The sequence below is a fragment of the Castor canadensis genome, chromosome 7 (genome assembly GCF_047511655.1).
Source record: "Castor canadensis chromosome 7, mCasCan1.hap1v2, whole genome shotgun sequence".
In the NCBI taxonomy this organism is placed as follows: Eukaryota; Metazoa; Chordata; class Mammalia; order Rodentia; family Castoridae; genus Castor; species Castor canadensis.
This window is the reverse complement of record NC_133392.1, coordinates 10,126,641-10,143,823: the sequence shown is the minus strand read 5'-3', so window position 1 is coordinate 10,143,823 and position 17,183 is coordinate 10,126,641. Positions and strand designations below refer to the sequence as shown.

The 17,183-nt window shown below is 36.9% G+C and overlaps 1 protein-coding gene across 17 annotated transcripts in view; it reads right to left on the bottom strand.

The window, feature by feature from the left end:
• The window catches only part of Ate1 (arginyltransferase 1), a 142,943-nt gene that overhangs the window by 94,804 nt on the left and 30,956 nt on the right, over positions 1–17,183 (bottom strand). For 14 of the 17 annotated variants that reach the window (XR_012449602.1, XM_074078171.1, XM_020171759.2 and 11 more), the window contains one exon: positions 9,932–9,964. The exons of the other annotated variants lie outside the window; for them this stretch is intronic. Coding sequence is in view for 13 of the 14 variants with exons in the window: in XM_074078171.1 (XP_073934272.1) it covers positions 9,932–9,964 (33 nt within the window). In the remaining variant the exon portion in view is untranslated. The remainder of the gene's footprint in view (positions 1–9,931; positions 9,965–17,183) is intronic. 17 annotated transcript variants of the gene reach the window in all.

Below are 17,183 nucleotides of genomic sequence, written 5' to 3'. Positions count from 1 at the left end.
AATCAGTGGATTTAAGAAATAATCTGTAGGTTGTTTCTAACAAGAACACGTCACTGAACTTCTAAAACTGCTCACTCACTGGTTTATGTCTAAAAAGTTGACATTATTCCTGAATAATGCTTAAGAGTTTCAAAAAATGTAAATTTGTGTTCAACTAAATCTGACAAATGTTTTAATGTTTTTACCTTCTGAACAATTAACCTCCATCTGTCCTCTTCCCCATCCTCCAGCCACCATCACTCTTTGTCTCTATGACTCTGACTATTCTATGCACTTATATAAGTGGAATCTGAGACTATTTATACTACATAGGTTCTAAGTAAAAATAAATACATAATTCTTAGGAATTTAAATGTTTTAAAGAAAGAAAAAAGGTTTATTCTAACACCTACAACTTAAGACTAGAAGCACTATAATGGAAAAACTTTTAATTGAACTTCACAAAGCTTAAGGAATTGAAGGATTTATAGTAAATGTTTTTAATAAATTTAACAAAAATAAAAAATTTACACCTGCATTTTTACTGCAGAATAGATATAAATCAAGTTGTTAATTTGGTAAGTGATTTTCTTTAATCTGACATTTCTTTATTATTTTAAACCCTAACTCTCCAATAAAAAGACTTAGTAAGGTACTATTAAAATGGTTCACAAAAACTGACATAATACTCAGCTTTTCAATTCTACAAAACAGCAGAGCAATACAACACACAACTTAAAATCCAGAGTTACTATCCTTATGTGAGCTCTTACTTAATGTCAGTTTAATGTGAGACTCCTGCTTTTCCAGTCTTTTATAGAGGAGGGGGCAATACACCCCATGGTGACATCCTACACTGAGAACTCAATGAATGCCAAGATCAAACAAAACTGATGTCCCCATGGAAACTAATCCACCCCAGGATTTACTATTCAAACATTTTCTGAAGCAGTCATGCACATCTAATGGGTGATGAAAACTGTCAGGGAAGATGACCCTAATTTCCAACACAGATGACCAGTCCTTGGAGTAATGATGAAGACCACTACATGGAGTAATGACGGCTGACCCAACAAGAGGATATCCTCAGTGGATGTGGATTTTAACATTCTTTAACCCCAGCTTGTACCAACAAATCTTCAACTTAATGTCTGGATTTCTATCCCAAGAGTGTTTTCTTTCATTCTCAGAATAGATAATGGTATTTTTATCATATGGGCTGGTTTCCAGAGAAAGAATTCCAGTTGCTACATTTCACTATGAAACATACACTTTCAACTTACACTGTCTCAATTATCAATTGATATCCAAAACTAACTGTAAGTAAGTTCACTCACCTACTAACTAGCCACAAGCCTGCAGAGCACTACTATGTCTGGCACATGAGAGATGTTCACGGGCCAATTTACTAAAGTGAACTCAGGGAAAGGAAGGAAGTCTTAAGTTCTATGGATTTCTTTGCCATTGGCCCAAATAACAGACCTTTCCCAGCCAGAACTGCCCAACAACCCTCAGACCCAAGTGAACGGGACAGCAATCACATGACAATCTCAAGGACTTTGCCCCAGAATTATAGTTGGGGTTTCTAGCCAAAGACCTGCTAACTTCTACTTCAAGAGCATCAGGCTCAGCCTGAAAACTGCAGGACTGATTCTCAACCTATACAGCTAGGAGAACAAGAGCAACACATATTTCTAGTTCTGCTTTTCCCCAGCGGATCAAGCCTTTCCTGATTATTCAGTACCAAGAGCAGACTGCTAACCATTTTCCACTAATGTCTATGCCCCACTTTCCTCATCTCTTTCTGCTCTGTCCCGAGCTCTAAACACAGGTGGGCCTACCAAACACTGGAGCAGAGAGTAGGTAAAAGCTCCACCAACTCACCAGCTCAACCCTCTTCCTAGCCTCCCCTCCACAGCTCTCCAATTCACAGCAGCTCTTTGATTCTCAGTGTTGTCTACATTCAGTAAAGTTATTTGAACTCCTTTCTCCAGCCCAATAACTCAACCTCATCTCTACAGCAAGCTTCCTCCATTTCTACAGGACCCAGTTTTGGGTAAAAACCACTCCTTTCAAATCCTGATCACTGGAGATCCTTGATAACTACAGAGCCACCTTAAGCAATGATATTTCATATGCTGACAAGTAGTGAGGTTCTTCCTTTTTTGCTCGTAACAGCAAAATAAGTTCTATCACTTGCTATAAAGACAGCAATGTGATTATCTCCAATCCTGGCACTTGCAGCTTGCAGTCAATGCAAACATACACACACACACACCAAAAAAAAAAAAAAAAAAGCGCACACATAGTGTTTTCTAGTCTTTCACCAAGCTTCAGGTGAGAAAAAAAGCAGCTCCTCACTCCAAAAACACCTTAGAAAAAAGGGTTTTAGAAGCTATAGAGAATATTAATGGCTCTTAATATTAAGAATATTGATGAAAAGGCTAATATTTAAAATAGCAACAAAAACATATCTAGTTCAATATGCAGTATTATGTTGGTGAATGCTAAAACTATGCATTTTTTAACACTTACACTACAATGAAGGATGCAGTGAAGAAGCAGGATGTCAAATTGAGTCAGATCTTTCTACGATATTTTGAGAAACTAAGAGGCGAAAAAACTATATGAGATATACTTTACATAACACTGACCATTTTAAATATAGAATGTTATGATTTTTCAGCAACTTTATGGGATTGTGGAACTATTACCACAATCCAATTTTAGAACCCTCCAAAATACCCAAGCCTATCTGGCCCTAGTATCAGGCAACCACTGATCTACTTCCTGACTCTGTAAGTCTCCCTTTTCTGGATATGTCACACAAATGGAAACATACAGTATATAGTCTCCTGTGTCTTATTTCACCTATTATAACATCCTTAAGGTTCATCAATGATATAGCATGTAGCAGTAATCTAATCCTTTTTATTGCTAAATAGTATTTCACTATTTGAATAGACCCATTTTGTTTAGTTGTCCATATTTGAAATCCTTCCAGCTTTTGGCTATCATGAAAAATGCTGCTATAGCATTCACATACAAGTCTTTGTGTGGATACATATTTTCAATTCATTTTGGGTATATTCCTAGAGTAGAATTTGAGTGAGACAGTAACTTTAACATTTGGAGAACTAGCCAAATAGAAGCTGTATCATTTCCTGTTCCCATCAGTGCTGCATGACAGTTCTAATTTCTGCACATCTTTCCAATACTTCTTTGCCTTTTTGATGACAGCCATTTGGTGGGCTTGTGATGGCTTCTCACTGAGGTTTGCACTTCATTTCCCTAATGGATACTGATGCTGGGAACCTTTTCATGAGCTTATTAGACATCTGTATGGCTTCTTTGGAGAAACTACAATCAAGTCATTTTTAAACTAAGCTTTTCTTATTATTGCACTTACTATATATAGAGTTTCTTTTGTTAATTTTCAGCTTACTGAGAATGGTATGATGGTCCAGAATATGATCTGACTTGGTAATTTCTCCCTAAGTAATTGAAAAAATATCTATTTTGTCAATGTGGGGTACCATGTTTGATAGACTGTGTGATCCATAGTACTGTTCATGTCTTCTACATTACTCTAATTTTGTCTAAACATTCTCTCAATGCTGAGAAAGCTGTCCTAAAATGTTCAACTATCACTGTGGACTTGACTATTTTCCCTTCACAACATTAGTTTTTACTTGGTGTATTCTGAGGCAGTGTCTAGTGGACCACATCCAGATCACTCAGTCTTCACATAAGGAACTGGCTTTTTTAGCACCATGAAACATGCCTCTCTCTCTCTCTGGTCTCTGTCGTGAAGCCTACTTTGATATGAATAGAGCCACTCCAGCCTTCTCACAGTTACTATTGCACTGCAAGGTCTTACTCTAGCCTTGTACATTTAACCAGTCCATGTTTTCATATTTAAGGTGGACTTTTTTCTTTTATCTAGTCTGACCACCTCAGGCTTTGAACTAGTGTGTAGACCTGCAGTGTGCAATAGTATAGCCACTGGCCACATGTGGCTACTTAAATTTAACTGTACTTTTGTTTGAAAATTCAAATTCAGTTCCTAAAGAACTCTGCAGCTGTGCATGAACACTCACTATTGTTCTGGACAGTGCAAGCACTGAACATTTCCATGTAGAAGAGTTGATTTAGAACTTTCAGATTTAATACAATAATCAATATGGTTGGATTTAAAAACTATCTTGCTATTTGTTTCCTATGTGTCCCACCTGTTTTTTGTTCACTGTTCCTTCTTACCCTTGTCTTTTGTTTCAATGAAAATGTTTTATCAGGGCATTTTATCTTTATTATTGGCATATTAACTCTACTTTTTTTTTTTTAAGGCTGCTCTAGGGTAGTAGTTTTCAACAGGAAGCAGTTTTAATCCCTAAGGATATCTGTGTAAGTCTGGAGGCAAGAGGGGAAAAGGGTGCTACTGGCACCTAGTGGGTAGAGGGCAGGGGTACAGCAAGTTTCCTACAATGTGCAGTCAACTTCTCACAAAAAAAATTATCCACCCCAGATTCCAGAGGTGCTGAAGTTGAGAAATCATGCTCAGGTGTTTACTAAATAAACATCTAACTTACCACTGGCTTCCTTATAATAATATTTTATCTCTTCATGTAATTTAAGAATCTTGCTGGGGATGTGGCTCAAGGATCTAGCAAGTGCAAGATCCTGAGTTCAAACCTCAGTACCAAACAAAACAAACCAAAACAAAAAAAACTTACTGCAGTTATCATCCATCCCATTTCCTCCTTTCTACCTTGTCATTGTTGCCACATACTATTACTGAGGCAGGCTAGGTCAGGGATAGTCTGGGACAGCTCCCCCTTGGCTCAAGGGCTCTTCCCCTTAGCCCACAGGCGAGAGGAGCCGGGTGATGACGTATTGTCTCCCCACCTCCAAGTTCAAGGTGTATAAACAACCTACCAAGAGACCCCCAGCCCTTTCTTCTTCTTCTCGTCCCTCACCTGGCAGAATGCGTGACTCCCTACTCTCAATAAAGCTATTCTACCTCACCCCATCTACGTGCTTGAACTCTTCCATTTGGAGCTCAAGGACCAAGATCTTCTGAGAACACCGTATGTCGATAACATTACCTGTGATGTTGAGCATGTAGCTAATTTAATCTACCTCTTGGCTCGATTTCCTTCGTAAGAGGTGGGCATTCTGTGAGAACATAAGTAAAGTACTAAGCACAGTTCCTATGCCATAGGTGCTAACTTCTCAATAATTGTAACTATTACAACAGAAGGTTTTAATTGATCTGAAATGGAGGAATAGGAGGACATACCTGAAGAGAAACCTAAGTGGCCCACATTCACACATGGTTTAACTTTTGTTACAAATGCCTCTCCTATAGCTCTCCGCCCTCCAAAATGATGATGAGACTATATACCCTGTAAGACTGGCTGGCAAACTGACTCTGAAGAGAATTTCAAGAATCTTTTGGCCTCTGATATATAATCCCTTTTATTTACCTACATTTAATTGAAGACATCTGTAAGTGGTGCCACACAAAATATAATTCAGATTCAGAAATGTCAATAAAAATGTCTGTAAGGCAGAGGTCCAATGTAAAACTAGCAGAGGAACACACATCCGCAGCTACAGAGCCACACAAAATTAGCAATATAATGGAAATATGCTGCCTGACTTGACGAGGTGATAAAAGCTCTTTTCCCATAAAGCTTAATGAGTGCTATTAGTCTTCAGCTTACAGGAATGTAAAAGGGTCAGCACCACAGAGGGAAGTAACTGACTCTCCACACATGGTCCATTCAAATGACAACATATCAAATTACTGATGTAATTACTATAACCTGACAATTTCATTAGATTCATGTGGCAGTTAAATGTGTAAGACTTACAACAAAGGGACATGGTTCATTCACAGGAGTTTTGTGGACAAAGTGAAGTTTAAAGTCATCTTTATTTTTCAACTGCAAGTCTCACTATTTTATTGTCTCTATCACAGTTATTTTTCTTTTCTTCAAAACTAGGGAAAGTTCTGAGTATTTACTGTATTTATAATTTTCCATCTTCAGCTAAAACATAAGGTGAATGGCAAAATTAAACATTCAGAGATATCCAACATTCTTTTGCCTTGGCTTTGCTTTGACTCTGAGACACTGTGTGGTGGAAAGGAACAGAGTCCTGAGCTCAGAGCTGCTAAGGGAGACCTGGAGGTAGCTGCCACTCACTAAGCCACCAGGCAGTTCCTAGGAAATTCCAAGTCAGAGAAATACCAACAGAGCTGAATATGGTGGTGCTATCCTATAACTTCAACTATGTCGTTTGAGGCCAGCCTCAGCAAAAGAATTGGTGAGACCCTATCTCAAAAAACAAACTGGGCATCAGCCAGGTGTGGGAGCCCAAGCCTATAATCCTAGCTACTCAGCAGGTGGAGAGCAGAACAGTGATTAGAGGTCAGTCCAGGCAAAAAAAAGTTCACAAGACTCCATCTCAACCAATGGCTGGATGTGGTAGTATGTGCCTATCATGGCAGGAAGCAACAGCTCATGCTGGCCTGGACAAAAACCAAACCCTATCTCTAAAATAACTGGAGCAAAAAAGGCTGTAGGAGTGACTCAAGTATTAAGCACATGCCTAGCTAACGTGAAGCCCTGAGATCAAACCCCAGTACTGACAACAAAAAATAAAATAAATATTAACAGAAACCCTCAAAGTATTTCACACCAAAAAAAAGAAAATCATACTGATCATTTTGAATTCACCTTCCTCTTTCATGTCTTTTAGACCACTAATAAAAATGATGAACTTAGGCAAGGTAAAATACAACTTCAAATCATTTGAGTGGAGAAAACTGACAGAAAATGATGGAAACGATCACCAAACTTTAAAACACAGTACTTTGCTTTGTACTTTTCATCAAAAACTAAAGCTTCCACACATCCATTTTCAGTGTGCAACCATAGTAGTGAGATGCAACGAAAAAATATGTTTGGTTCCCTATAAGTGTAGTGAGTAAGATCCAAGCCCTTAATCTACAACTGACAGCAACCAAAGATGAAAAGACAAAACTCCTAATCTTAATCAACAACAAGCAAGCTGGGAAGACAGTCAACCACATTAAACAATAAATGCTAACCCATGGCTGCTAACTACCTGAGTCCTGCCAAACTATGGATAAAGGATTGCTACTGTCAGCCTCAGTCTTACCAAGTTCATTCATTAATTTCTTCATCTGTCCATCCATTCATTTGTTCAACAAGTATTTATTAAATTAGTGTCTACTACACACTATTTATTATTATATCAAGAATGGAAGCAAAAGGAAGTAAGAACAGGGTCCTCTCTTACAGAGCTTACACTTCAGAGAAATTTATTGGTGAGATTTACTTTGAAGCATTTTTGTAAATGGTTACTTGTCCAGTGAAGTGGACATCCAGATCTAACCTTCTTATTGGCTCCCTGTGCAAGGGTGCCTTCTGCTAAGAGCCCTTCTTCCTGGAAACACCTCTAAGATCCTGCTGAAATTGTGTGACAAGATCTACTGCCAAAAACTAGCAATGTACCTCTATCCATTGTGGGTCTTTTATTGGAAGAGTAAAGTGTAAAACAATTTAATATTCTGTAGATGGTGCTAATATTTCATGTATTTCCTTTCTAATTTCTGTGCACTTAAACTATCTTTAAATTAAGATCTGCACTATAATTTTACATCCTGCTTTTAACTCTTAATATAGCATATATTATATATATATACTCATCAGCATATACTGTAGGGTATACTGTACAGTGTTCTATCGTATGTTATATTATTCCCTTTTACTACTGTTGGACATTTAGGTTATGATTTTTACCATTATAAATAATACTATATTAAAACTGTATGCAGGTATTGTCCCCATCTTTGATTATGCCTATGGTAGTAATTCTTAGAATATAATTACTCGACAACAAGTCATTAATGCATATGAAGCCTTTAATGCACATGACAAACAACTTCGCTTAAAGGATAAAGTTTATAAACATCTCATCACACTGTTTCAAGCATTCACTTAAAAAAAACTCAACAGGTAAAAAATTGTGCATCTGTTTCAAGCATTCACTTAAAAAAAACTCAACAGGTAAAAAATTGTGCATCACTATTGTTTTAAACTGTATTTCTTTGATTAATGATAAACTTTTAAAACACACTGATTCTCACTTATATTTTATCTCATCAACTACTTGATAAGATCCAACCAAGTTTTATGCAAAAAAATTGAGAGTATTTTTAACTGATTCTAAAGGATCAATATATTAAACATAATGACACTTTAATCATAGTTTCCCCGTACTGTCTGTCAACTATATTTATTTTCATGTACAAAATTATGTACCTTTATATAATCAAATTAATTTCGTCATTCTTTCCTTTGTGATGCTTCCTACTGCTTCTCTGGTTAGGAAGTACTTCTCCAACTCAAGGGCAGATAATAAAATCTGTATTGTCTTCAAGATTCTTAAGGTTATTTTTTTGATTTACACTGAATTATTTAAAATTCTATGTTTCAGTCATTGTGCTCAGTGTTAGTACAAATCACCTCATGTAATTTTCATAATCTTAAGTATTATTTCCATTTTTAGATTAGAAAACAGTAACTCAGAAGGACTAATGACTTGCCCATGGGCCACCAAGTCTCTCTTATTTCAAAGCCCAGAACTTTCCTTTGTATCACTTTGCTTCGCCCTTGACAATGAATGCTTAGAAAATGTGACCAAATCTGGATGCTGGCCTCTCTGGCCAGGTCTATTCTCCTGGTGATCACTCAGAACTACTCTCCAGCATGTTCAATGTGCCATGATGTCCACAACTCATCATCAACAATAACACTTTCAATAACTGAATGAATATGATGTTTTAGAAGCAAAAAAGGGAATAACTGTATCGATGTGAAGAAGTCAAAGTTTCACAGAGGATATAACAGGCTCAACCCAAAGAGGAGTATGATTTGAACAAGGTGGGAGTGGGAAAGGGGACTTAAAGTCAAATAAACAATAGGTGCAAAGAGAAAGACAAAGGAACAGAGTCAGAGCTTGTGGAGCTGAAGTATAGCCTAAAAGAAGAATACAAAAAAAAAAACTATAGGAATTGAATAACACAATTTATACCTGCTTCCATTTGGGCTGCCTTATTTGAAAGTAAGAATTATGTACATTTTAAAGATGAGAAAACTGAGGCTCAGGGAAATCGTGACTGACCCAGTGTCATGTGGCTAACAAGTGAAGACACGCTTTTGAATCCAGGTTTGGTTCTAAGTCCAATCTTCTCTTCACATATTCTGGTTCCTCCCTTTCTCTACTTCTTTGTCCAGGTCTTGCCAATCATCTACAAGTTTCTCTACAACCGTAGCTCACAATGATGTCTGGTTCCCTAAGTATCCAACAACTTTTCTTTATCTCATAATTTTATCACTGAACTCTCAGTTCTACATTGAAAACCAAGATGAGGATTAAATGAAGTCAACGAAGCACCCAAAACAGTGCCTATGTTACAAGAGCTCAAAATCAGTCAAGTCCTTTGTTCTTCTCCTGCAATTTTAAAATGGTCTCTCAAACCAAGTGGAACTTTCTTGATGACAGTCTTTGCCTGTGATTCTCCAACTTTCCTTTAACATGAGGGGAATTTATACAAAGTTAAAAATATAGTTACAGGAGTAATGGAGATACAACAAGGCTCTTTAAAGGGAAGGACTCATTCTATTCACTAAGAAAGTAAAAATACTTAAAAGGAAACAGTGAGCAGTTACAAAGGTGAACAGTTGCAACTTTCAGCAAAATTTACCCAAAAGGGCTGCATATAATCCATTACTGTTATTGAAAAATCCACGTATCACTTCAAATGGTCACTCCTAAGTTATTAAATAAATGCCTAATGAAAGGTACCAATAATGATGCTAAGTTAGCAATTCCAATTAAGGCCAGTGAGCAAACTTACCTCCAAAGGTGAGCTGCAAAGGAATCTTGTGAACTGCAGAGCCAAATATGAACAGAATCAATTTCATCCAGTAAATGGGCAGCAAAAGAGAACACACAGAAAAAAGGAAAAATTACTATATAATGTTCATTAACAGCATCTAAAGTAAAGCCAAGTCTATATAAAACTGCTTTCATACAATGTATGATTCATCCACAGACTACAGGAAGGTTCAAATTAGCCCACAGTAGGCATACAACTGTTTGAACTAGTTTAAATAAACACTCCTAATACCTGTATAAAAGCAAATAAAGCAGAACAACTGTCCCTGTAAGATTTTTGGTTTTTTACCTTACAACCTCTGAAGATCATAAAAACACCTTTTAAAGGGAGGAATCAGCAATCTTCCAGACCCTAACTGCCATAGGCAAAGTCCAGTTAATGCCAGTGGCCATCCATGGGGGTGGGGTGAGGGATGGGCCAGCAAACATGGTCAAGCTCTAGGTTCAGACCCCCTCCTTAAAGCTTTAGTGTGACTTGCTAAATGGAGTTCAGGGGTGGCTTCTCCACAGGTGTTTGTTACAGTGGTGAAAAATTCTGACTAACACAGAGACCCTGTCTGAAATTAAAATAAAAATGGGCAGAAGAGGATGTAAACCAAAGGGGCAACCAAGAAATGGGAGAGGCAGAAAAGTCAAAACCAAGAGGAGAATGAAACAAAGGGCAAGTTACATCTCCACAACTTGGCACCTCTGCTGTGAGGTAACCCTAATCTCCCTGTCTCTTTCCTCAGACCCACACTCTCTCTACCTCCCTTCTGTTTTTCTTTCTCCCTTTTCCTCCCTCTGCCTTCTCCCTTTCTTTGATGCACACACCCTGGCTTACAGAATGCCACATGAAACCAAGTGTTACATGCTGCTTGTCTCTCAGCATGTAAATAAACAATTTTGAGGACAAGGAACATAAATAAAAGACAAAGCAAACCATAAATAAGTTATCTCTGAAATGAGGACTGTCACTGTTAACTTCATACATATACATGATGAGTAATTCATAATGTTTTCATAGATTTACTTACAGAATCAACATTCCAAATCGTCTCAGATTTACTGTAACAATAAAATACCCACGTAGTATAAACTCCTCATCTTTCTAAATGCAAATTCACTACAATTATAAAATGCAATGACAGGCCTGTATCCAGGCACTCTTGAACTCCCGCTCCATAACCAAATCAGCTTGTATTCACAGGATATACAAATAATTTATATTCTCTTTTAGAAATACACATTGAACTATTTATCAGTGAAATTATGTAATATCTGGGATTTCCTTCTACATCACTGAAGAAGACTGGAGGTAAGCACTGCAGGAAGTCTGAAGATAAATCAAGATTGTCTGTGATATTAAACTACAATCTCTAGTGCCTGTCAAAACTATGCAATTAACTAGTGCCATAATAAACTAAAATATGGATAGTTAAGAATGTTTTTTAAGTATAATACACAATACTATTATAGTAACTATCAAGAGAACGTTCTGAAAGTGCGTATTTACCAAACTGTAAGTTTTCATAATGAAGTAAGTAATTTTATTGAAATTGAAAATGCATGCTTTATGGTCCTGGATTCTTTTATAGCAGCCAAGATAATCCCTATCATTCCTCCAAAAATGAAGTGCCAGCTAAAATACTAACTAATTTCAGCAGTGGGAAAAAAAATGAGGCATGGTAAACCTTTTATTTTAAAATCAGAAATTTGATATTGTAGGGTTTTCTATGTTTTATTCCTGTAAGTCCAGGTTAACTATGTTACACATATACTTTTGAACTTATAAGTAGCTCAGGTTCGGTGGTAATTGATATATCAGTTAAGACAGAAGTTATTTAAAACAACACAAGAGAAACATATAAATACTAATAAAACATATAAATACTAATGTCTCTTTTAAACTCCAATAATTGATATACATCTTTGGCATGTGTTTGTGTAACATTTGTGTCAAAGTGTTTTAATAACAGAGCTAAAAACACATGTCTTGTTTGGGCTATCAATATCTGAAATACACAAAAGTTTTCAATCCTGAAGCGGTAAAAACGGCATACTGAATCAGAAGACACACATTCACACTGTTCTTGGGACATGAAAAAGATTCCAAAAAAATGCTTCTTTTCTATCAGTGTACCACTGAAATCATTGCTATTCCACGTCTCACTTTAGTTCATTACTGAATCTCTAAAAATGAAATTATACATATTATGTTCAGCATAAATGCTGGTACCCTGAAAAAGAACAATTATAAAAAAGCAAGTATGATTACAAAATACAAATTGTATATACCCTGAAACTGACAGCAGATATAGATTCCTTTAAGCAAATACCATGATATCTGGTCAGGGTAAGAAAAGACTATGACTATTTAAAAAAGACTATGGCCTCAGTGAGTAATCCATAATTACCTTAACACCATTTTTCTAAATGGCTATACTAACATGGCTATTAAACAAAAAATAACAGGTATAGTTAATGGTTTAAGAAATCTATCCTTATCTCAACCAGCAAAAACCCTTGTTCCTTCCTATTATTGCTTATACTCTCTCTACAACAAAATTAGAGATAAGGGCAAAATAGTTTCTGCCACGTATTGAGGGGGTGGGGGGAGAGGGAGGGGGCGGAGTGGGTGGTAAGGGAGGGGGTGGGGGCAGGGGGGAGAAATGAACCAAGCCTTGTATGCACATATGAATAATTAAAAAAAATAAAAAAAAAAGAAATCCTATGCAAGATATTTAGATGTAATGAGAAAAAAAAGATTTTACCATGTTATACAAATATCTGATTTTACAGATAGGAATATTCTTCATCATTACAGAAACACCTGGATACAAACATCACTATGTTCCTATCTATCTATACATTTTTAAAACTTCTTTTGAAAAACACCTGCCTGACACCTGGCTTTTCAAATCTAGGTAACTCTTCTACCCTCTGTTCACCCTAACAGTAACATTACTAACTTAACCCATCTGATAAATTTACAAGTTTTAGCAGTCAAGTAAGTATTCTGTTTTGAATTAAAAAAAAAAACTCAGATTGAGGTCTGCATTTAGAAACCACCAATTTGGGAGAGCAATGCTATTTTTGAAATCCTTTGAGCCTCTAAAAACCACAGGAAACATGGATTAGCACTCCTCCTCGCTCACTACTGACCCACCTGGCTTCTCTCAGAACATTCGTTCTCATTTGCCACCGTGGTACGTTATCTGCTGGTCTCTGGTAGCCTGTCTTATAACACCTCCTTACACCCTCCACAGAAGCACTTAATGCTTATGAAAGTTTTTTAAACAATATTCTATTTACACAAAACTGACTTCTTATCAGTTATACTCAGTAAATTCTTTCTTTTTCTAAGACTGCTATTAATCGTGCAAGGTTAATAACTGGAGGGGAGAACTGAGGAATACACATTTCTCATTTTTGCCAAAAGATCCCACTAAAACTATTCTTGACTGTTTTGTCTTTATACTATGAAATACCCCACATATGTCATTTAAGTTGTGTTCCTGAAATGTCCTGTCTAATAAGGAATCATGGCTAAATTGTTTTTTGTTTTTTTTTGTTTTTTTTTTGCAATACTGGGAATCAAACCCAGGGACTCATGCATGCCAGGCAAATACTCTACTACTGAGCTACATCCCAAGCCCTAAGTTCTGATACTAGAAAGAAAAGGCAATTTTTACAAAGATAAGCTACATTAAATTTTTCTTCTAAAGCAAAGAACACAGGTGAGGTGTCTCTGTCAATGTGATTTTTCTTCTAAAGCAAGGAACACAGGTGAGGTGTCTCTGTGAATGTGGAATTCAAAGTTGTAACTGCTCATATTGATTATGCAGAATTTCTTTGCATTAACAAAACTACTGGTCATATATCCTTGAACTTTCAATTATCACATGGTATTCAGTCTTATAAATTGTTAAGGGACAGGTCTATTTTAGATAATCAAATATTTATTTAGAATTTTGCAATTATCTATCTAAACCACACCTTAGTATAAAACTCCAAGCTCTTCCATGAGGAAACTGGAAGTCTCAACTCAGGTAAGATTCTAAATTATGTTAACATTTTAGACTCCCTTTCCATCCACCTATAATTTCTGGTACATATTTACACAATTTTAATGGAAAGGGTTGAATGGCCCAAAGTAAAGTATACCCACAGTGGGCATACATTGATACACCCCTTTGAACTTTAACTTAAATATTAATAATGAAAAATGGACTATAAAATAAGTACAGTGTGGGGGTGGGGCTAGTGGAAGGGGGAGGGTGAATGACAGAGATTAAGTTGGTGGTACATGGTAGATGGATTTCATCTACCTATAAGACACAGAACTAAGAAACCTCTTGCAATTGCTTTAAGTGAGGCAGGGAGGGGGTTAAAGGAGAGAGACGGTGGGGGCAAGGTAACTAATGTACAATATAAGTCTAATTGGAATTGTCACAATGAATCTCCCCATATAATGAATATATCCTAATATAAAAAAATTGACTACTCTTAGTGAAAAACTAAAACTTATGCAAAGAATGTGCTATCATTAAATCTCTTAAATTCTTAGAAATTAATTTGATTCTACAAAAGGAACAAAATTTCATTGTTTCACATTTCACTTCAGAAAAATAAAACCTTCAGAAAGAACCCAAGACACCACTACCACCCATTTTTAAAGTTCTCCATCAGGACAAACACAATTAAATGTGGACTTAACAAAGAGGCAAAACTAAGGTCTGAGAACTATGAGATGTTGTTGATCCAGGTGACTGAATTCAGTTTTTTTTATAGCTGTTCTCTATTCCATGTGTTTAGCAATGTAGCATGAAGGACCAACTGCTTGTACTAGCTCAGATTAGACCTAGAACCTTGCACAAGGTATTAACTGTCAATAAATCTTAAAAGGATGACAACAGAAATTTTATTTACATTTCAATGAATTTAAGCAATGGCAAAAGCAGCAGTGAACTAAGACTTCAACAGTCTGGAATCTTATTGGCTCCATCTACTTAAGTGAGTCACTTAACTTACTGGGCCTTGTTTGGTTTCTTTTTTTTTTATTTTTTTTGGTGGCACTGGGGTTTGAACTCAGGGACTCATGCTTCCTAGGCAGGCACTCTACCACTTGCGCCACTCCACCAGCCCTTTTTTGTGATGGGTATTATCAAGATAGGGTCTCTCAAACTATTTGCCAGGGCTAGTTTCCAACTGTGATCCTCCTGATCTCTGCCTCCAAGTAGCTAGGATTACAGGTGTGAGCCACCAGTGCCCAGTTTGGGCCCTGGTTTTTATCTATAAAATTACTTCAGCCAAACTACTTTCCCCATCTGGTGTCCCCTGGCATGACAGACTCCAGAGACACTTTTTAAGCAAATAATTCCACGGCTAAGTATGTTCTGGGAATGCTACATGCTCCAGCTGCCTTGCCTCCTCTTCTCCTCACCACAGAGAACTGCAATGTTTATATCAAAGGCTCTGAGAATTCCTGCACTTGCAAACAAGAAACTCAACCTCATTTAATTGAGTGCTTTGCAAAGTTACATGACTAGGGACTTCTGTTTGTTTTTAGTTTCATGAAGATTTATTAACATTCAACAGACTCAATTTTCCACAAAACTTATTCTAAAAAACACTGGTCCTTGCCAGCTCTGACCCAATTTTCCCAATTGTTACTTATTAGAAATGCTCACTGAAATGACCCTCTGTGGCTCTCAACAGCGTCAGGAAAATCCACTACAAACTGTCTCTGCCCTTTAAGAGTTCGTTCTAGTTCCTAGTCAATGATATCCTCCAAGGGGGTCCTTGTAAGAGTCAGCCATTTGGACTGGTGAATGGGCTAACCAACATCACAAAGAACAATAACAAAATGCCTCTCTGATAACAGACCCCAGTCACTAAAATCATCCTACAATAAGAGAAGTCAGAACACAGCTAACCTCTGGATGGGAGAGGGCTGACTAGGAAGGAGCACAAGGGAGACTTCAGATGCTCAAAATGCTCGCTCTCAGTCTGAATGTGGACTAGAATAGTGTATACATGAGTAAAATCAACAAACTGTATACCTCAGATTTATGCACTTTACTACATATAAATTTCAAATTTAATTTTTAAAAACAAAGGAAGTAAAAATAAGACAAAAGCCAGGCACCAGTGGCTCACGCCTGTAATCCTAACAACTTGGGAGGCTGAGATCACCAGGACTGCAGTTTGAGGCCAACCTGGGCAAATAGTTCAAGCGACCCCATCTCCAAAATAACCAGAGCAAAATGGACTGGAGATGTGGATCAAGCAGTAGAGCAGCATGCAGCCCTGAGTTCATACCCTAGTCCTACCCAAAAAAAAAATGAAGGGAGGGAAAACATATTAAGTTTATCCAGGGAATTTTTATTAAAATCACAGAATATGACAGCTAAAAGGAGTCTTAGAAATTATTCAGTCCAACTCGTTTATTTTACATTTACATAAACTGAGGTCCAGAAATGTTACACCATTTTCTAGTTAACAGCAAAATTAGGTTTAGAACTAGAAACCTTTTCTATCCCTGGTTCCCTTCATTATCCTAAGGATTTAAAACCATAACCAGAACATAATAATAAAACAACAAAATCCAGAGATACCAATGCCAAGAGTTTCAATTTAACTAAAATAACACTAAATTAAGGTGACAAATAGGTGTTCAGATAACAAGGAAATAATCAACAAACCTATACAACAAAATACACAATTTTTATGATGCTGAAGAATTCATCTAACAAGTAGTAAAAAGAAAAGGAGGGGTAAAAAAAATCTTTCACAGCAATAAAATCATCAAAAAGAAAGGCACCATCTCTCGTTTTCCTGCCTCATCAGTGTCTCTGTTGTTCCATGAACATCTCTTGTACTCTCCTATCCACCTAAAAAGCAGGTGGTATCCACACCTTGGTACCCACAGGTACAGGCTCTTACTGAAGTGCCTGCCACAGGGCACCTCTAAACAGAGCTTCTTCCTGGCATCCTTAGCTTTGATCATTGATCACTACCATTACCTCTCACCGCCTCTTCCCTTCCCTTGTTAATACTTATCACTCTGATACTCTATTGTACGTGTATATATTATTTACCTCCCTCACCAGCATTTCATCTCCCTGAGGACAAGAACTTTTGTCTTGTTCTCTCTGCTACATCCCCAGAGTCTAAAATAGGCTTGTGGTAGGAACTGAATAAACATTTGCTGTTGATGTAAGTCTATA